Source organism: Lineus longissimus, chromosome 3, assembly GCF_910592395.1.
Source record: "Lineus longissimus chromosome 3, tnLinLong1.2, whole genome shotgun sequence".
Classification (NCBI taxonomy): domain Eukaryota; kingdom Metazoa; phylum Nemertea; class Pilidiophora; order Heteronemertea; family Lineidae; genus Lineus; species Lineus longissimus.
Window position 1 is genome coordinate 11,137,289 of NC_088310.1, and position 22,663 is coordinate 11,159,951.

The 22,663-nt window shown below is 41.5% G+C and overlaps 1 protein-coding gene across 1 annotated transcript in view; it reads left to right on the forward strand.

The window, feature by feature from the left end:
- Positions 1–22,416, forward strand: part of LOC135484761 (glutamate receptor ionotropic, kainate 2-like) — a 33,955-nt gene extending 11,539 nt beyond the window's left edge. Inside the window, exons 8-14 of the mRNA XM_064766438.1 lie at positions 758–958; positions 13,400–13,578; positions 15,795–16,062; positions 17,389–17,629; positions 19,080–19,236; positions 21,286–21,457; positions 22,213–22,416. Coding sequence (XP_064622508.1) covers positions 758–958; positions 13,400–13,578; positions 15,795–16,062; positions 17,389–17,629; positions 19,080–19,236; positions 21,286–21,457; positions 22,213–22,398 — 1,404 coding nt within the window. The 3' untranslated portion in view covers positions 22,399–22,416. The remainder of the gene's footprint in view (positions 1–757; positions 959–13,399; positions 13,579–15,794; positions 16,063–17,388; positions 17,630–19,079; positions 19,237–21,285; positions 21,458–22,212) is intronic.
- The last annotated feature ends 247 nt before the right edge of the window (positions 22,417–22,663 follow it).

Here is a 22,663-nt window from a genome sequence, read left to right on the forward strand (position 1 = left end):
TCTAGTACCAGCATTCTATTACATCAGTCGGGGCCCTATAACAACCTGTCTGAACTCGGATAACATGGACAAATAATACGATGTTATTTTACATATATGTATTCCCTTTGTTTTGGTTTATGTACATGAAGAACTATTATGATAATCGGCGACTTGCTTACGGCACTAGGCTGGGAGATATTTTTAATCACCGCTTTATTGCTCTTCTCTAGGCTGTCTCCTAGGGGTGTGTTTGAGACCAAAACCACTGTGTGAACAGGCAGGATGATTTTGGTCTTGTGTTGTGTTGTCGCATCTACCAGGGTTTTCATCAGAGTCTCTTCAGTTCAGTTAACTGTTAAATGTTCTTGTGCTGGTTGTAGCATTTTTGCTGCCATATATCTTTGGTCTTATCCCTCTTGGTAGTTGCTTGATTACAGATGCACACTTTCTGCTGCTAGTACTATCGCTAGTGCTGTGTTTGCTCATATCCATGTCATAGTAAAATTCTAGCATCCTAAGTTTGGCATAGCCATCAACAAAGAAACCAACTTTCATTGGTAAGTCAAGTCTGATTGAACGTGGTGAGCTTAGGATCTCATACGTCTCACCATTCATTTGTGTCATTTCCAGGAACGAATTCTTACTAATAAACAGCAGCATCCATTTCAATCCATGCCAATACACCACCGCCAGCCCCGCCACAAAGCGGTACAAGATTGACTTTCTATGCTACTCATAGACTATTAATTTTCTTTTACATTATTGGGAATTTCAGTATCCACCATTTATCGTCAGGCGCACAGGGCTGAATGGAAACTTCACGTTTGAAGGTGCGGGAATTGACATTCTCGATCAGATTAGACTTGCAATGATCAATATTGGCAAGAAGTTGGAATACGACATAACAGAGGAGGAGAGTTACGGCATGGAGACCAACAGGACCTGGAACGGAGCTATTGGAAAATTAATTGCGCCGGTAATTATAGCCCGTGGTTTCTTGGTGGGACTCAAATTTCTCTTAGGAAAATAAGAAGAAACAAGCTTGATGAACCATCGTTGGGAAAACAAATCTGAAGCAGGCTTGGCGGCGAGGCAGTCGGGTTCTGATCGGGAGTCTAGTTTACATGCGATGCTGCCTTTACTCACTATCGTGTTTACATGATATTCATATAAATTCACCAAAGCCGATATAAATATGGTTCCCTCAAACAAATTGCACGTGTACAGTCCTACCAGAAAGAAAATATCCACATATTTTTTAGAATATCACAGAGATAGAAAAAGATAATTGAATGCGGTTTTCAGAAGAGAATGGTACATATATATCTAGTCTCCTCTTCGAGCTCATACATTAAAGATTGGGGGTCTTTGTAAAAAAAGTGATGGAAGAGATTAAAAAAATAACATAAAAATCCTAAGCAAAAATCAAGGAGGATACCGCGGTGACGTCACGGCTTTTCCAAGATGGCGCTGTTATATTGTAAACAAACTCGATCCACGGCCAAGGGAAAATCAAGTCATCAAAAAAGTTAGATTTTTCGCATCAAATCAGAGTTATTAGTACTTTTCTGCTATGAAATAAGTCTTCAGACAATAAGCTATCATTTGAATAATGAAAAGTGCTGTTTTGATGGGGAAAAATAGGGTTTTTTAAACCAAATAGCCGGGCACCGATCTTCCAAAATTAGCGATGGTTTCAAAACAGTCTCCCAGATATGGGGCAATCTCTTCATTATCATAATGGGATTTGGAGGCATGTTTACAGATTTTACAAGTTCGAGACCTGTAATACCTAAAACTCGCATAGATCCCCATAGATCCCCTCTATTTGTCGAGTTAGCGCCCCTGTAAGATCATGCATTTTCGGACACTAGAACGAAATCTTCCTGCGGATATCGCGGTTTCGGTGATGATTTAAGGAGAAATTGACTGTTCTTAGAGTTGTATGGGACAGAAATGAGTTCATACTTCATGAATACATGAATATATTATGATATGGGCGGGCTTCTAAGTCAAAACAATAACAAACTCAACTGCATCTCTACTGTATATTGCGTAGTGCATTGCCTAGTGTATTTCGTAGTGTATTTTAGCGGAGACATTATTTCCGCACTTTGGCCACGCCAAATGTCTTTTTTATTCGTGGAAGTTAATCTGCTCTGTAAATTTTATTTTACACAGGAAGAATCCATACTAGGTATTGCAATATTTCATGTCTATCGGTGTTTTTGTGTACAGGAGCGCACCAGACAGTGAGACGTGGAGATGTGTTCAGTGCTGGTGCTGTCAGTAGACTGAATCTGATTGGCCATAGCGATCACTAATATGGGTCGGGATCACGTGATGTGACGTCACCGCGGTATCCTCCTTGAGCAAAAATGTGCATTTGCCATGACTATCGAACACATTTTATGGTATTGCAAGTGCCAAAAAATAATGATCATAAAGCGCGGTTCATGGGCTCATGTGACTATTTGAAAAGGCACATGAATAAAAAAAGTGATTTTTGGACCTTTTTTGAAATGCTTGTTACATGATGAAGGGATTGAATTAGTTGCATCCAAATACAACAGATATATGACTAACTAAATATACCATACTCTCCTGAAAACCGCATTCAAATATCTTATTTTATTTCTGTGTATTTCAAAAATGTATTAGTATGTTTAAAAACGGTGGGAATTTATTTTCTGGTAGGACTGTACATCTATTGATTATGGCGAGTTTATGGAATATATGGTTCATACGTTATTTGAAAAAAGGTTTCTCTAAGTTTTACATGTATATCAAAGAGACGCACAAGTTGACATATCTAATATCCGTGCACATCTAGCTAAACATATTGTGTAAATTTTAGCCAGCTGGCTAGTGTACGTGTCACACTACCACAAAACTTGTACGACGCGTCGAAAATGTCCGTTTGAGACTCTCGGTATTTCTTAATCATCCAAGTGGCTATCCCTCAAATAACATCATACCCAAATCTTTGCCAAACAAAAGGTCATTCATATCGCATAAGTCATCAAGATTCAATCACCTAGAAAGACGACTTTGTCATGAAGATTGAAAAAGCCCAACTTGTTTCCAAATTTCAGATTCCTTCAGATGAAACTTTCTTTTCATCAGCTGTCATATAGTCCAGTCGTAAATGTTATGTTTACATCGTTTGGAGTTCTAGAGGCGGACTACGGTTGGATTTCTTTGAAGTTTATTCTCTTTAGATCCATGCCTAACAGTCTATTAAATGGATTGGGATTTATTATTTCTGGGATTGGGCATATGTCTACCAACACCAATACCGGTACTGCCCCTATCAAATGATCTGCGACCCACGGTCAAAGTGGAACAAAAGTTCATCACAACGGCTCTTACAGTCCATAAGGTCGACTCCCGGTACAAAATAAGATAAAACTCCATGACAATGGTCGTAATCACTAAGAATTTCTAGGCCCGGTGCACATTGATAGATAGCGCTAATTACCCCAGCAGTAAAATAGGCCTAGATAGTGACCCGGGTCGCTACGTAGCGCCCCGGGACAGATTGTTTGGAGATAGGTTTGTCCCGGGGCGCTACGTAGCGGCCCGGGACAGATTGTTTGGAGATAGCATTGTCCCGGGGCGCTACGTAGCGGCCCGGGAAGGGTTGGATGGAGTTGGCGTTATACCGGGCAGCTCCGTGATAGGTTGTCGGGAGATTGCGTTGTACCGGGGCGCTACGTAGCGGCCCGGGTAGGGTTGGATGAAGTTTGCATTATACCGGGCTGGTCCGTGATATGTTGTTAGGAGGTTGCGCTATACCGGGTCACCCGGGTAGGGTTGAGTGGAGATTGTGGTATACCCGGGACGGTTTGTTCGACAACGATGCTACCTGTGGTTGGAATAATTTTATTAATGATCACCTTGGTTTCTTTTGATGATTAGTTAGCCTAAGACCGCAGTGGGGTCTCTAAAATGCGCTACCGGTTTCACGACAAATCATCCGAATTCCGTAAATATGATATCAAATCGCATGCAGACACAAAGCTAGACTTCAGACATACATAATTCTGTAGCCTGGATAAAAGATACAATGTACATGTGCATGATGTACATATATATTGGCCTGGCAAAGTCATGAAGTATAGGCCTTGCTTCAGAGATGTTATGGACATATTAGGTCATTGTCATCTGTTCTTTCCTCCGTCTGGATTCTCTCTTGGGATGAGGCACTGCTCTTGATAGGTCTACTACATGCCATCTCAACCAGGATAGGTTTTACCAGGCCTACCCCCTCAGAGGAGACTATCTATGCAACTGCAATGACGAACAGGGACATCTTCTAGAAGGATTCTCCTTTGGGTTGGGGCACTCCGCCCTTGATAGGCCTACTGCATGCCATGTCATCCACGGTGTGGGTTCTACCAGGCCTTCCCCCATAGAGGAGACTATCTATGCAACTGCAATGACGAACATGAACATCTTCTAGAAGGATTCTCCTTTGGCCTGCCCCCTCAGAGGAGACTATCCCTGTAACTGTAATATCGACCAGGGACATCTTCTACAAGGATTCTCCTTTGGGTTGGGGCACTCCGCCCTTGATAGGCCTACGTCTGTTACGGATCAACTCTGAAACAGTTTCAACTCTGAAAGACACCAACTCAACTTTGAAACTGCATCTCTGAAAGTATGAAAGCCTATGACCGCAGTGGGTTCTCTAAAATGCGCTACCGGTTTCACGACAAATCAACCGAATTTCGTAAATATGATATCAAATCGCATGCAGACACAAGCTAGACTTCAGACAAACATAATTCTGAAGCCTGGATAAAAGATACAATGTACAATCATGTTCAAAAATTTATGGACACCAGTTTTTGCACATTTTCTCAAAAACGGCTGATCCTATTGAACCGAAATTTTCATCAATGGTGGAGAATCTTCTTGGCTATCGAATGACGTGATAGTTGATATCAGGACCAATTGCATAAAAAAGTTATTACATAATTTTGAGAGGCATCTTTTTTTACCTTTTTGTTAATCAATTTTTCAAAACCAAATTTACCCTACATTATAGCTTGCACATTGCTAAGACTTTCTGTGAAAAAAATTGGATAAATCTCATTTCGGTTTTGAGATATATCGAAATATCAAAATTTTGATATTTTGATATTTTGATAATTTGATATTTTTGGGTTTTTTGCAACTGTATCATTGAGAAGTCATACCCAAATAATGAATGGCACCAATTTAGCACAGCTAGCAACTAATATTGCTGAGAAAAGGTGGATATTTGGTAGTATGAAAATGTTCATATTATAATTTCAAGATGTTCTTTTAGTTGAAAATCAGAAAAGAATCACCATTCATTCAGGGGACATGGGTACTACTAGGATATATCGAAAAATCAGAAAAATCTCAAAATTTTCAGAATATGGATAAATAAAAATTTTGGTATTTTAATATATCATGAAAAGTAAATGATATTTTCAAATACTTTCTTCACAGAAAGTCTTAGCATTGTTATCTGTATGATGCAAGATTTATACTTCGATTTAAAAAATCCATCAACCAAAAAGTGAAAAATAGATGCCTCTCAAAAGTATGTAATAACTTTGTTATGCAATTGGTCCTGATATCAACTATGATATCATTCGATAGCCAAGAAGATTCTCCACCATTGGTGAAAATTTGGGTAAAAAAGGATTAGCCGTTTTTGAGAAAATGTGCAAAATCTGGTGTCCATAAACTTTTGACCATGAGTGCACATGTGCATGTAGTACAAATATATTGGCCTGGCAAAGTCATGAAGTAATAGGCCTCGTTTCAGAGATGTTATGGACATATTTATTAGGTCCTTGTCATCTGTTCATTCTTCCGTTCGTTTCATATTTTCTTATTGATTTTGAAACCTTTCGTCCTTATATGTTAATGTTTTTGGAACAAAGAGATTGATACCCTGTTCACGGATGTGTAACAGCGCACTACTCCATGACTTGTGTAGGCCTACTACTGTACGTGCATGCGTGTGTGCACATAGAGTCTGTTGATGTACACACACGCTGTGTATGCCCTATTCCTAATTGACTCCTTCCCGCGCTCGTCACCAAGGCAACCCCAATTAGACATAAGGAAGTCCAGGCTTCATTCGTAGATGTTCTTATCAAAATTGCCGAGCACTACCGAAGTTGGATGGGATATAGCAATGCAGCAGGCGGGTGGGAGAGGGGGGGGGGGACTCTTATAAATAGGCTAGGCCTAGAGATAGGTTGTGTCGTGACATGTCCTCGGCGACTGTTGTCTCATCTTTAGGCCTACTCTTGGAATAAGACCCCAGCTGGGTGAAACACGAGGCCTACACCCCCTGCCTTATGAAGTATATAGGCCTAAATGTTGTGACAATCCTCACTGTTAAAGGTCTCATCTCTCCGAACTATGGGTTGTGACGTGTCTCCAGCGACTATCCTGATATGCTAGGCTACTAGAGGACACCAAATTTGGTCCTGCCTAATATTATCAACATCATTATCCGCATCATCATCATCTTCCGGTAGGCCTAAATGGTAGGGCGCAGTTTGCGCGTTATTAACCATGAAGTAGTTGCTCATTACGCAGACGGTGCACAGACGTTTATAAAATCTTGGTCGGTGCGATTAAAACGATAAAATCTGGTGGTTAAAATAGTTGTGGTCTACGCGGAGCTGGAGGCTAGGGGTCTTGGCAGATGTTGTCGCTTCTGGGAGAGTGTTCCAGCTTCTGATCGTTCTGTGGAAGAAGGATGATGCCTCTTGCTGGGTGGTATCTGTCCAGGCCTCGGGTCCTCGGGTCGCCCATGGTGATGGAGTCTGGGGCGACGAAGTCCACGAGGCTGTGACGGATATTGTAAAGCACTGTAGTGATGCCTTCCTTCTCCTCTCTTTGAGTGTATCCCACTGTAGGGTTTGGAGTTGGCAGGTAACAGATCCTGGTCTTCGGTCTCTGTATTCATTGGTGACAAAAAAAATCGCGCTGCTCTTCGTTGAATTCGCTCCAGTAGGTCGGTTGTGACTGCCCTTTTTACGACTATCTGCATCTTATTAAGGACACCTTGGTCTTGCCTATGAAGGACACTGTCAGCAGCACAGCAGCAGTATGTTGTTCTTTGCGATCTGTCTCATCTTGGTAGGCCTAGCCCCCCCCCCCTCCCCACAGGACACATTGGTTCTGTCTATGATATCATAGGTTGTGACATGCCCTTTGCGACTATCTGTCTCATCTTGGTAGGTCTAGCCCCCCCTTTCCACAGGACACATTGGTCCTGTCTATGGATATTATAGGTTGTGACTGTCCTTTGCGACTATCTGTCTCATCTTGGAACGCCTAGCCCCCCCCCCCCCCCCACAGGACACATTGGTTCTGTCTATGATATTATAGGTTGTGACTGTCCTTTGCGACTATCTGTCTCATCTTGGTACGCCTAGCCCCCCCCCCCCCCCACAGGACAGATTGGTTCTGTCTATGATATTATAGGTTGTGGCTGCCCTTTGCGACTATCTGTCTCATCTTGGTACGCCTAGCCCCCCCCCCCACAGGACACATTGGTCCTGTCTATGGATATTATAGGTTGTGACTGTCCTTTGCGACTATCTGTCTCATCTTGGTAGGCCTAGCCCCCCCCCCCCACAGGACAAATTGGTTCTGTGTATGATATTATAGGTTGTGACTGTCCTTTGCGACTATCTGTCTCATCTTGGTAGGCCTAGCCCCCCCCCCCCCCACAGGACAAATTGGTTCTGTCTTTGATATTATAGGTTGTGGCTGCCCTTTGCGACTATCTGTCTCATCTTGGTACAGCATGACACATTGGTTCTGTCTATGATATTATAGGTTGTGGCTGCCCTTTGCGACTATCTGTCTCATCTTGGTACAGCATGACACATTGGTCCTGTCTATGGATATTATAGGTTGTGGCTGCCCTTTGCGACTATCTGTCTTATCTTGGTACAGCATGACACATTGGTCCTGTCTATGGATATTATAGGTTGTGGCTGCCCTTTGCGACTATCTGTCTCATCTTGGTAGGCCTACCCCCTCCCACAGGACACATTGGTTCTGGCTATGATATTAAAGGTTGTGACATGCCCTAGCTTTGCGACTACTGTGTCATCGTGGTGCAACAGGACACCTTGGTTCTGTCTATGATATTATATGTCCTTTGCGAGTCTGTGGTCTCATCTTAGTATATAGAACACGACACATTGCCCTGCCTTTTATCAAGGGTTGACATGTCCTTTGCGACTATCTGTTTCATTTTGGTACAATAGGACACCAATCTTTCATACCACATTATGTATGAGCATGACATTTTTGAATGACGAATCATCTTCACAACGAATAACAAGTAGGGCCTTAAATGTCATTTATTTGTCTTTCATTTGGTGAAAACTTAATCTAATCACAGTCATACAAAGTTATGTTATAAGCAGAATACTAAAATGCTATTTTCAGAAGATTTTGTATCTGGGCAGAAGCATAAAAGAGGTGCAAACAATCATCAGTATTTCTACAGAAAAACTCCATTAAAGTCATCTTTTATACACTACAGTGCATGCCTAAACCTGTCCAAGATGGTAGCCCAAAAGAGCCTATAATGATACACGCTGCTTGGTTCAAGCAGAGTCTTTCTATACAAATATACTATACTTTCTATACTTGTATAGAAAGCCTCTGGTTCAAGGCAAGCTGGTTCCAACAAACACAATAATTAGGCCTATATCCAATCTTAATTACTACAACACAATCGCGTGGCATACACATGGGTGAATTCAGGCCTTTTATGTAATCCCCACGCGTTTATTAAGCGGTCGGGGTGAGGAACTGGGTTGCTTATTGGGGGTCGTGTGTTGGCGTCCTGTACTATAGGCCTACCTAGCTATAGGGTATAGGCCAACATAGGCCCCTACTGAACATATATTTCGTCTCTCCTCATAGGCCTATGCTTCATGATATATCTGTAACAGCCCCATGGGCATTAACAAGATGAAATAAATTGAATTGTACTATGCTTTACTATAAGAAAACACTTGGTGTTTAATATCTCTGTGAGATACAAAATAATAAACAAAATAATAAACCAAATTGATAATAATCCCGGTACTGTATCTGATTCATTTAGCCAGAGTCATTCTAAACAGTTGTTTAGAATGACTCTGATTTAGCCCTGTGGATCCGGTGTAAAAGTAAAAAGTGTCCCCCCTGGAAAAAGTGTCCGGCCCTATTGTATTCTGCAATATGGTTCTATAGAGACCCTGACCGTCAATAGCTCAGAGATTGAAGCGCATAATTGAATCCTTTGTTCCCGGACATTTTAACCTAGGACATTTTAAACTTCTCACCGGCATGAAAAAGTTTATTTTTAAACTGAAGTGCTTGTCCCCGAATTATATAATTATTCGAGCAAAGCAAAGTGGGGCTACATCGAGATAGGCCAACTACTATGACCGCGGGTTACCGGTTGCAGGTCGCCTGTACAAAATAAATAATTGTATACGCCTACTGTGTCCGCAAGTTTTAGCCGGTGCTAGAATAGCACCACACATAGGCCTATTACAGGTATAAAAAAGGTATTTTTACAGGCGAACCGCAAACGGCTAAAACCCGCGGACACAGTAGCCTAGACTAGTAAGCTTACTGGTATAATACCTGGTTTTACCTGTAATATGCCTATGTGCAGTGACATGCCTAGCACCGGCTATAACCCTCGGACACAGAAGACATTATTCATCTTCTCATCCTCGATCAATTGCTGGCTAAAAAGGCCTAGGCTTAGGCCTAGATGTATAATAATATACTCTGTCTGCGGGTTTAAGCCGGTTGCAAGTCGCCTGTACTTAATACTGAAATAACATTCATTTTGAGGAAAGGGGGCCATTATCAAAGGCCCCTTGTTTTCAGGTATAAAGTGTACGCATTAGGCTGTCTAGACTGCTCGAATAAAGCAGCGTCTCAATAGTCCCCACAGAAACAGGATGGGGTGTATGTTTCAGAGAGAGACGAAACACGCATATCTCCTGGGCATAACTTTGTCCCAGGTAGATCGAGATGGCCTTACAAGGACAAGTCCTGTGGGGAGGGGGGGGGGGGCTAGGCCTACCAAGATGAGACAGATCGCAAAGAACAACATACTGCTGCTGTGCTGCTGACAGTGTCCTACATAGGCAAGACCAAGGTGTCCTTACTAAGATGCAGATAGTCGTAAAAAGGGCAGTCACAACCGACCTACTGGAGCGAATTCAACGAAGAGCAGCGCGATTTTTTTTGTCACCAATGAATACAGAGACCGAAGACCAGGATCTGTCACCCGCCAACTCCAAACCCTACAGTGGGATACACTCAAAGAGAGGAGAAGGAAGGCATCACTACAGTGCTTTACAATATCCGGCACAGCCTCGTGGACTTCGTCGCCTGAGACTCCATCACCATGGGCGACCCGAGGACCCGAGGCCTGGACAGATACCACCCAGCAAGAGGCATCATCCTTCTTCCACAGAACGATCAGAAGCTGGAACACCCTCCCAGAAGCGACAACATCTGCCAAGACCCCTAGCCTCCAGCTCCGCGTAGACCACAACTATTTTAACCACCAGATTTTATCGTTTTAATCGCACCGACCAAGATTTTATAAACGTCTGTGCACCGTCTGCGTAATGAGCAACTACTTCATGGTTAATAACGCGCAAACTGCGCCCTACCATTTAGGCCTACCGGAAGATGATGATGATGATGATGCGGATAATGATGTTAATAATATTAGGCAGGACCAAATTTGGTGTCCTCTAGTAGCCTAGCATATCAGGATAGTCGCTGGAGACAAGTCACAACCCATAGTTCGGAGAGATGAGACCTTTAACAGTGAGGATTGTCACAACCTTTAGGCCTATATACTTCATAAGGCAGGGGGTGTAGGCCTAGTGTTTCACCCAGCTGGGGTCTTATTCCGAGAGTAGGCCTAAAGATGAGACAACAGTCGCCGAGGACATGTCACGACACAACATATCTCTAGGCCTAGCCTATTTATAAGAGTCCCCCCCCTCTCCCACCCGCCTGCTGCATTGCTATATCCCATCCAACTTCGGTAGTGCTCGGCAATTTTGATACGAACATCTACGAATGAAGCCTGGACTTCCTTATGTCTAATTGGGGTTGCCTTGGTGACGAGCGTGGGAAGGAGTCAATTAGGAATAGGGCATACACATCGTTTGTGTACATCAACAGACTGTATGTGCACACACGCATGCACGTACAGTAGTAGGCCTACACAAGTCATGGAGTAGTGCGCTGTTACACATCCGTGAACAGGGTATCAATCTCTTTGTTCCAAAAACATTAACATATAAGGACAAAAGGTTTCAAAATCAATAAGAAAATATGAAACGGACGGAAGAAAGAACAGATGACAAGGACCTAATAAATATGTCCATAACATCTCTGAAACGAAACTGTTTCAGAGTTGATCCGTAACAGACGTAGGCCTATCCAGGGCGGAGTGCCCCAACCCAAAGGAGAATCCCTGTAGAAGATGTCCCTGGTCGATATTACAGTTACAGGGATAGTCTCCTCTGAGGGGGCAGGCCAAAGGAGAATCCTTCTAGAAGATGTCCATGTTCGTCATTGCAGTTGCATAGATAGTCTCCTCTATGGGGGCAGGCCTGGTAGAACCCACACCGTGGATGACATGGCATGCAGTAGGCCTATCAAGGGCGGAGTGCCCCAACCCAAAGGAGAATCCTTCTAGAAGATGTCCCTGTTCGTCATTGCAGTTGCATAGATAGTCTCCTCTGAGGGGGTAGGCCTGGTAAAACCTATCCTGGTTGAGATGGCATGTAGTAGACCTATCAAGAGCAGTGCCTCATCCCAAGAGAGAATCCAGACGGAGGAAAGAACAGATGACAATGACCTAATATGTCCATAACATCTCTGAAGCAAAGGCCTATACTTCATGACTTTGCCAGGCCAATATATATGTACATCATGCACATGTACATTGTATCTTTTATCCAGGCTACAGAATTATGTATGTCTGAAGTCTAGCTTGTGTCTGCATGCGATTTGATATCATATTTACGGAATTCGGATGATTTGTCGTGAAACCGGTAGCGCATTTTAGAGACCCCACTGCGGTCTTAGGCTAACTAATCATCAAAAGAAACCAAGGTGATCATTAATAAAATTATTCCAACCACAGGTAGCATCATTGTCGAACAAACCGTCCCGGGTATACCACAATCTCCACTCAACCCTACCCGGGTGACCCGGTATAACGCAACCTCCTAACAACATATCACGGACCAGCCCGGTATAATGCAAACTTCATCCAACCCTACCCGGGCCGCTACGTAGCGCCCCGGTACAACGCAATCTCCCGACAACCTATCACGGAGCGGCCCGGTATAACGCCAACTCCATCCAACCCTTCCCGGGCCGCTACGTAGCGCCCCGGGACAATGCTATCTCCAAACAATCTGTCCCGGGCCGCTACGTAGCGCCCCGGGACAAACCTATCTCCAAACAATCTGTCCCGGGGCGCTACGTAGCGACCCGGGTCACTATCTAGGCCTATTTTACTGCTGGGGTAATTAGCGCTATCTATCAATGTGCACCGGGCCTAGAAATTCTTAGTGATTACGACCATTGTCATGGAGTTTTATCTTATTTTGTACCGGGAGTCGACCTTATGGACTGTAAGAGCCGTGGTGATGAACTTTTGTTCCACTTTGACCGTGGGTCGCAGATCATTTGATAGGGGCAGTACCGGTATTGGTGTTGGTAGACATATGCCCAATCCCAGAAATAATAAATCCCAATCCATTTAATAGACTGTTGCCTCAAAATTAAAAAGAATTCGAGGGGTTCAGCATTCTTAGTGCAGAAAAATATTTTTAAAAAGGTTCAGCGAAGTCCAATGGTCATTCAAGGGTCGCCTGGATAGGCCATAGTTTGTTTCTGGATATTTTTCATTTATTTGGAGCCCAAAACGATGCGCACATATTATTTACGAATGGACTATAGTCGGAACGAAAACATAATTTTGAAAAGATCAAATGGTTTACAAAGAAAGAACAATTCGCCACTGGATAAAACAATGCAATGGAGAAGACGATTTGTTAATGTATTTTCATCCGTTAACAAACCGATTTCGATAAGTGTGATTTACCAAGCTTCCCTCTTCAGCTCAATTGAAGTTAGCTTTGGTACCATGCCCAAACGCTACATGCATGTACAACACTGACCGAATAAAAATGAATTAAACACAGTGACTTTGACTAGCAATGAACGTTCGATCCCGCAATTTCATTGTTATGGTAGGCTACGATCAAAATTCCGTCAATGAAACTAATTCGTAGTTTCTTGCAATCTATCAAATGAAAATAATAATTGTATGTCTGTACATTTTCATATATAGGACGTGAGGAAGACGTCTGAATTCCAGATAGCAGTAGGCTTCTTCAGTAAGACTCCGGCGAGGATGGAAGTGGTCCAGTTTACGCACGGGTTTGTTAGCAGTGGTATATCATTTCTCTACCGGAAGGAAGCTATTCAGAGTTATGTTCGATTCATGAAACCTCTTCATTTGTACGTTTGGTAAGTCTCTTAAACTAATTTTTTTGCACCACACATATAGCTGTCGAATCGCTATCCTTGGGGTTCAGTTCAATATTTTACCAATAAAACTGAGTGACCGAATATTGGTCCCTAAAATAATTAGCAAATTAAATAGAATTTGTCCGATTCACGAAAATGCGCATGACTTAAAACACGTTTGATGGTTTCTCTTGCGGAATGCTGGATCCGGACTGGGTTGTTGTGGCTCGTTCAATTTTGACAAAACTGCGAAGAAAAGAACCTGGGCTAGTACAGTCGAGTCATTTGAGGCGGACAATTTAAGTGAACGTTTGAACACGTGTAGCCTTGTTTAAAGGCCATGACTCCTGCTTTTATGATTGCATGACATGCACAAATCCTCAAAGATTGGACTTAAAGCTCCGCATCAAATCAAGTTTGATCGAAATTTAAGCACCCAGTCCAGAGATATAGCAAACTAACTGTTTAGTTTAGTTACTGTGTAACAGCCTTGGTAAGGTTTTGAAGTGAAGTCAGACGGCAGGTTTATTGACATAGATGAGGCTTATGTTGGATTTCCTGACGATATCCTTGAACTTTTAAACATGTTACTCCTAAACCCCTCCAATGAATGGATTGTATGCTATTTCATGATTTTTGCACAACGTATTGATACCTGTTTTTAGGATAGGCCTATATATGTTGGGCATTTCAGCTACTCACTCTCGATACCCTAATAGGCGCATGGAAATCCCGATTAAGAAAATGCAAGCCTAACTGACAATACATGTACTCAATTAAGAATAATCTTTGATGAAGGTCTTGGGCAAAGGGTTTTATGTAAACTACTAGGAAGCTGATGTCCAGCAACGTGAGCATCTCCTTGCCAATGCCCTGGCATGTGGGTGCCTCTGCAGATGACAGACCAAGTCATGCAATTTCATTAAATTTCATTCTTAATCAAGGTAGCTTTCTGACCAACAGAGCACAGTTCTGTCTCCCTACGCATGACAACTCTCCAGTTATGCGAATCCCTATCAGGCCTCTCTGCAGATTGCTCCCTCTCGCAGGCCCCCTGGGGTTCCCCAACCTGAATGGATTCTGGACTAACATGACTAAAATAGAATAAACTTATTACTAATCCCTTTTCATGGCCTGTATACTGTTCAATGCATATGACCTTGGGTGTGCAGTACTTACATGTAGAGACTATCAATGGTACGTCATACCAGTACATGCATAAGCATTGAAGGCTACCTGATTTTAGAGCCAATGTCATGTTTCATACATTTTGTGAGATAAAAGAGAGCAAAGCCAACTGAGTGAACTCAAAATAGAATAACAAATTCAGGATATGTATTGCACAATGTTTTTCATACTTTTTCTGTTGATTTTGGTAAATTTTCCTCACTACTGATTTATGAAATGGAGCCCTATTTCAAGGAAATTCCCTCAAAATGCCAAAACAATAAAATATATTTCTCCATAATCGCTCCAGAATTCCAAAATTAAAGCCGCCAAGACATAGCTAAAATCTACGTTGTTGGTTGTTTATTGTTTCATGTCTGTAAGCCTTAAGCAATTAGATTCACTAAAAAGTTATAGAAGGACATTATGAGTCGGTATCAGTTTTGTAAAAATTGATATTGACGTGCAGTTCTGCAATTTCCCAAGCGGCCGTAAATGGGATCGCCTAATGCAACTTACACTACACCATGTACACAACCCATCCCTATGTAGGCAAAATATTGGTCATCTTCATAGGCTCTAAAGTTAAGAAAACGAGGGGATCTAAGGGTATCTATGGCGGTTTCTGTCTCAGTAGCTCGTATTATTGGGGGAAAGGGTTGGGAAATTCCCTTTTCTGCTTCTATCAATAAGAACGACCGCATAATGTGAAGGTCACTCCATGTCAACATTTGGATAAGCTGCGAATCATACCCGTGATAAAAGTCGGAAAACTAATCACAGACTATGAATTTAACATTACTGTTGCGAAAATGTATTAAATTCAATCATCTACTAGTGGATTACACTTTGGGGTGTTAGTTCGTGATTGTTTATTTATTCATAGTTCATGTGATTTTATATCGATAACAACGTCGAGTGAAACACGCGTCTTTGTTTACATTGGACTCGCCATTTTGAAAAAATGATGTGACGTCACCGTGGAACCTCATTTGAGTTTTAACTAAGCTATGTAGTTGTACACATTTTCATTTTCGTCTCCTTGTTAGGTTGGCAATATTTGGAGTTATCATTGTATCAACTCTAGTCGTGTATGGATTTGATCAATGGAACCCGATGCAGAATAACCTCAGAAAGAGAGACAGGTACTCCATGAGTGAAAGTGCGTGGTTTGCCTATTGTACCATCAACCAGACAGGCACTAAGTTTGCACCATACCAGATTCCGACAAGAGTCTTCACTGTGTTCCTGTGGTTCTTCACTCTTATTGTTGTGGCAAGCTACACAGCTAATCTAGCAAGCTTTTTAACATCTAAGGTAAGGTAACTTGCATGATTCTGCATGCAACTTGTCACTGATTTTACATGTTTAAAAAAACATTCTTAGCTTATTTTATCGACACCTACGTAAAGTACAATTAAAGCGCCCAAAATAACCGATTACTTGATCCATGGCGGGGCAAGCTCCGAATTTATATTCGTATGTTTAGTGACGATCAACATAATTATGCCGTTCATATTTCACAGAACCATTCAAGCTCGAATCAAATTTTATTCAGTAGAATTTTAAATCCGACTTGAGATCGAAAATAAGTGAAATAAGTGAAATAGAGGATGTCATGACCGAGTTGGCATGACATCAAAAATTACCTGGGAGACACAACACAGTTCCTACAATAATTCGCTGGAGTAAACGTACAAAAAATTTAAAAAATTGATTAGAATAAATGGCGTAAAGCACGTAAAAATCAATAATCTTGTTCTGAACAGGAACAACATTATGCCAAACCAAAGTAATACGACAATTAATCTCGACTGCCAAAAATAGGCGAGACATTAACCATTTCAGTGCCAGCCTTGCATAAGCCTATAAACCGCTCTGTGCTAGTTTTGCAAGGGTTTTTCAGAGTTTTGTAATAAACCATGTCGAGAAATAAAGCAACAAGACCTATGTATTATACCTTATTTTGTATCTCTTTATTCACTCTTTCATTTCCAACATCAATGCTACCTTTTTACTGAGTGGTAGATGGTGAAACATTCCCCTGGCCATGAGGGTATTGCGCGCTTTGTTTAGCAGCGCCGCGTGTTGGCAATTTCGGCAGTCAGCGCCAAGCCCATACTACCAGTGTTCATTCTGCACACGTGATAACGTCACCAGCGGGTGCATAGATCGTGACTAGTCGAAGGAGTGTGCATAGTGTGTCCATCTTTGGTTTTTTTCAAGAAATAGTTCAAAACGTCGAACGACGGTTTTGGCACTCAAAGGATAATTGGGCAAAGGAATAAGGAATAAGAAAAGAATAGTGAACCGGACGCCTTTGATAAAATCTTTACAAATACAACCATGTAGGTTTGCCGTGCACTTGGTGTAAACTGCAAATGCTTCTTAACTTTTTCGAAAGTTGAGTCTTTTTTCTGATTGACAACAACACTATTTTTGTTTACAAATAGTCGAAGTACCCCTTTTTGAGTACCAGTCACCTGACTAAATCTGGATTCTATTCTCGATTGGGTTTTTTTTCTTGATAGAGTATTTTTGCCAACTTTGAATTGTTTTTAATCATGATTTCGATTACATATTGTGATATTACACTTTCGGGCTAAAAAGGATTCACCTTTTGTCATTTTGCTCTTCCTTCAGGCCTACAGTAATCCTGACTTGAGCACAATCAAGTCACTTGCGTACACAAACAGACATACGCTGTGGGCGTTAAGAGACTCAAGTATAAAAAGCTTCTTCAGAGATTCCGACGTGCACGAATATAAAAGAATTTACAAGAGGCTTCGTTATCTATCGAATACAAGAGAGGGACTTAAGTTGGTTAGAGAGAGAGATAATACTTTATTCCTTGGTGAAAGTCTTACAGTGAACTACAATAAAGGTACGGAATTACAATTTGTCAGATTTTAAAAAATAGAATGACAAGTTTCACGTTCACTCAAGTGATTTAAAGTTTCCACATACACTTGACTGATCCGCACTCTTCAGAATTGAGATATGGCTACATAATCCCCACACCAAATATCCCGACGAAAAGCCAGTATTTGACCAGTTGACGCTTCTAACAACATCATGCGAGAGGTGGAGTTGATTTCGTGTTGCCTGGCGCAAGCCAGGCGTTCTTTGTACTAGACGTTTTCCACCACAATGTATCTGGGCCGAAGAAACACTGCGCAATATTAACTCCAGCTGGAGCTAAGAATAGATTATGCTAATGAGCATACTTCCTCATTGAGTTTTCTCAGAATGGTGCATATCGCGCGAAGCTACTCAGCCTGATACGATTAGGCCCCGCGTGGTGGCGCTGAGACGGCCGCTGTAATGAAGAGAGTGGTTGAGTCACTCTAGAAGCTACTTGGTCATCAAAGAACGGACCTAACCAAAATTACTTACATTTTCGCATTGCTACAATGAAAGACATAACACTGAAACCACATGTCTGTTGACTGTGCTTTAAGAGAGACTGGCATCATGCCTACAGTCAACAGACACCGCTACACCCCCTCACACTCAGAAACCACAAACGCCCACCCCTTCCTGCTACCTTGATACTTCTGAATTCTGAATCGTTCATGACATCTGCAATTTTATGGATTTATGTTAATTAAATGTTCCGCCTGGTGTACACGTACATCTTTCACACATCAAGTAACAATCTGAAGTGAGAACATATCATAATTCGTACACAATATAGCTCACACATACATCATCCCGGAGAATCAAAATCCTGAACTCCGGGCAATTCGTGCCCAGTCCAGATTCCGAGTCATCTCGTATTCTTGAGTTCCGAGTCCCTCGGTATATTCATCAATAAGCAAGCAAGAAAAACAAAAGCTTTTTCCCTTATTGTAGCCTATCAGATGCAACCTTTAATATGCAACTTCAGCTATATCGTGTTCCCCAAGATCCCAAGATCCGAATGCACAAGTTGAATTAGAACTTTATCGCGTCATTGAAGGAAGGAAGCACAGTTTTTTTCTAGATAACCAATCGTGAGACTCGGAACTCAGGAATACGAGATGAATTGGAACCTGGATTTGGCACGTAATTCCCGGAGTTCAGGATTTTGATTATCCGGGGTGAACATTGGCATGGATGATATAATACAGTTGCAAGGTGTATGCTTAACTGGCTTTAACATTTTATCAAATGTGTAATGTATAGATATCGTGCGGGATGAAGCAAATTTCATTTCAACTAAAATTGTTCAAGCCTCTGTTAATCCGGTATTTGCATAACGTTGGCAGACCCACTTGCCGCGTTTCCCTGTAGCGAGCCATGTCGAAATAATTTTCATAATTTCTAATGCTGATTATATGCATCGTTTTCAGGCCAGGATGCAACATGCAGTATCGCGCAATCGGAGGATATTATTGATGTTACAAGCGTCGGGTTCCCCATGGTGAAAGGCTGGAGCCTCGCGGATGATTTCAACACAGCACTGTTAAAGCTGAAAGAGGACGGGGTGATCCAAAATATCCTAGATAAGTGAGCGATCACCTACACTCAATGCTTTTTACAATACTAACAATGCTAGACAGTCTGGATGCGTGTGTGGGTGAGATCGGATAGTCCTTTTGATAAGAAAGTCCTTACATTTTTAGGATTGTGAAACATATTGACGTTTATGACCAACCCCAAGTCACGTTCGCAGTAAAACAATATTTATCGTTAGTTGTGTGGAATGGTTTTTTGTTATAGCGTCTTAAAAACTTCCCGAGGCTAATTAAATATGGAACGTAATTCGTAATCATTAGTCAGGCATGGATCGACATGAGCAAGCCAAACGGTTCTTGCTATAAAAGCCACCAATGTTCAACGAAAAAAAACACAATCATCTTAAACGCCACGTCGTTCTGTAGGAAGAGAAGAATGACTTGGTATTAGCAGATAAATGAAGCTTCGGCCTCGCAGTCGATTTTGCATTGTATATAATTTGGTTTAGAACAAAGCATGAGGCTACTCTAAAAATCGATGTCGAAGTGATCAACGGTCTTCTTTTGTTCGCAAAGTGGGGTTACAGAAGTACCACGATATAACGACTCGGTTCAGTCTTGACATGGTCTAATTTGCAAATAAGCGGCATCTCTGGTCTGAATTCGTCACACGCATACCGGGTTGCTAAATAAAACCGCTTCAAAATCTAAAGACCAATATACAGTATACTCTCTTTTACACATTAAGAGGTCAGTCGCAAGAGTGTACAGAAAACATGGCTGACAGGTAACACAGCCCAATTCTAAGTTCCATTGGCTTCTAGAATTATACATTTTCCGAGATGGAGGTCATGCATACTAACAGGTGTTTATTAATCTTTTGATTGACCTTATGGAAATGTACATGAATTTCTGACCAATCGGGCTAATATAGGGCCTATATTGGTATATTTTACATTCCAATATTAATAGTGGGTGGTATTTCCAAATTAACAAGGACTGACCTCTTAATGTGTACAAGAGAGTATAAGTAACCTACGTAGGCGGAGTCATATGGTGTCTTAGGACCGGGACTAGAGTATATACACACACATGGAATTAATATTTTGCACACATGCGTCTAGAAAGTGACATTAACAATCAGTGATGCAATTTCGAAGATGTCCAATATTTCCTCTGCTGCGAAAAAACAAACAACATGACATACACATAGATAGCCAGCGAAAAGGCGTATTTTGGTTCACTTAAAATAAATATTCGATGAGCCGGTAAAAAAAAAATTGGTTGAATAAGCATTCGCAATTATTCAAATACATTACCAGATAGTCATGTTACTTGCCGGCAAATTTGGAAAAGATCATACTGCTGACCCATATTCATAGTCATTTGCTGTTTTGATTATAAAAAAAGGACATTCCCCATGATGGCATTAATGGAAAGCGAGCCAATCAGGTGTCACAATGATATTTTTCCTTGAAATAATCATAATAATAACCTAGTGACTTCACCACTGCTACCAAATCGGTTCTGCGTCTTTTTATTCAAAACACGCTCACAAACAATGATTTTGTTGTCAATCTGAACCAGACTAACGTAGAATCGGAAGCAATCTCGCTCAGAATTTAGTTATTGCCTTCCGCCTCCGCGTGATGATCAGAAACTTTAATAGCTGGCATTGTTGACGCAACCACTAGAAATCTTTGGAACAATACACCTTTCGGCATTTTCTGACTTGGTCGTTCATTATTTCTTTTTCATTACAAGAGATATATGCTGCCAATGGAATTCTGTCATTTTTCACGTCAACAGATGATATCAAATATCTTAGTGGGTGCAAATTATAAATCACATTGATGACGCATTTTACGATTTCTTGGTTTTTACGTTCGATGCGTTTTTTTGGTCACCCATATATGTGCATGTAGTCCATAAGTCAGTCATCTAGACATCAGGGAGGAAGAGGTCAGGAACTATGGATGGAAATGTACACAAAACTCTTTCTACACAGTTTTATTCGTATAAAGGTACTAGTAAAGATCCTTGATAAGTCGCTTTTCTCAAACTAAAACAGTGTCACACGTTTTCGGTTTTGTATTTTCAGGTGGTTTAAGCTTCCGAGTAAGTGTCGCGGAGCAAGCGATGAAAATTTAATCACGCTAGACTGGACGCACTTCATTGGCCTATACATCATTCTTGGAGTGGGAATCCTGCTTTCTTTTATTCTTCTTGCCATCAAACTCATCTATTTATGGCGCAGAGATAGGACGACACAGGTGTGTATTGATGAGGTAGCCGTTTGTTGATATGGGTTATGAATATGCATTTTTATTGCCTAATGTTATGTGATATTACCCGCGTCTGCTCGATCGGTGATATCATATCATGCGATTATTCCGTATTTCTGGTATACCTTTGGATAATGCAGCGGTCAGTATAAGGGGGCAGCGGTAGCGTAGTGGAAAATATTCGGCCTCATAAACAGTAGGTCATGGGTTCGACCCCGGCCGAGTCAATGCTTAGTTCTCTTACTGGTCGAGTTTACGTGGTCGAGTTCTGGTTGCTCCCTGAAACCTCTTTTTGATTTCTGTGGATACCGGGGTGTATATGCTATCTCAAAAGCGCCATCATCAGGTAAACATGGAAAAGTGATATATAAAAACTAAATATTTGATTATCATAACCATTGCAAACTCAACCCCCTCCCCCTCAGGTGATCGTCACTTAGTCGTCTATTTTGTTCTCGGGCCACAGTTCGACATTAATTCATTCGGGACTCGAAACTGAATGGCCACCCCATTTTCCTCAATGATAATTTCTTCTGCTTACTTCATAATAACAAATAACAGATCCGGAAATCTCTACTCGTTTTATAAATGTATTTTGTGAGTTGACCAATTATGCAGCATACTGACACTGACAGTGCTGACATTTTTCTGCTTGCCTTCTCGATGCTCCAACCAGTTTTGTTTCCCACTCTAAGCTTGATAATTGATACAGATATGTAGCATATTCTTTTTGTTTTCTTCAGGAACATGACTTATCGACGCCGGTCCAATCAACATTAAATTTGACTGAATTCAAAAACTTCAATAACCCGAGCTCCTATTTTGAAGATCGTGGTTATACTAACCCGAGTATGAATAACCTAACTGGAAGTCCTCGGCACAATGCCTCCAAGAACGCTACCCCAGAGCCAGACGAGCTACTTTATTGAAATTGCATTCCAGGTGAATTAGAGCATCACGATGGCAAGTTTTTCGGCTGTAAGATTAAACGTCCAAAGATACGTGTTTAACCTCAGTCGAGCGTTTCTCAATATAATTTCTCATTGTGTTGGATACTATAACATGATCATCTGGAATTTCAGCATCTCACTGAACAAACGAGGGCGTGTGCTATAAAAATTGATGCTGCCATTGAATTTGGCGTCACGTCCGCCGGCAGCTAATTCTAGCCGCTCATACGTACGCCAAATGGGT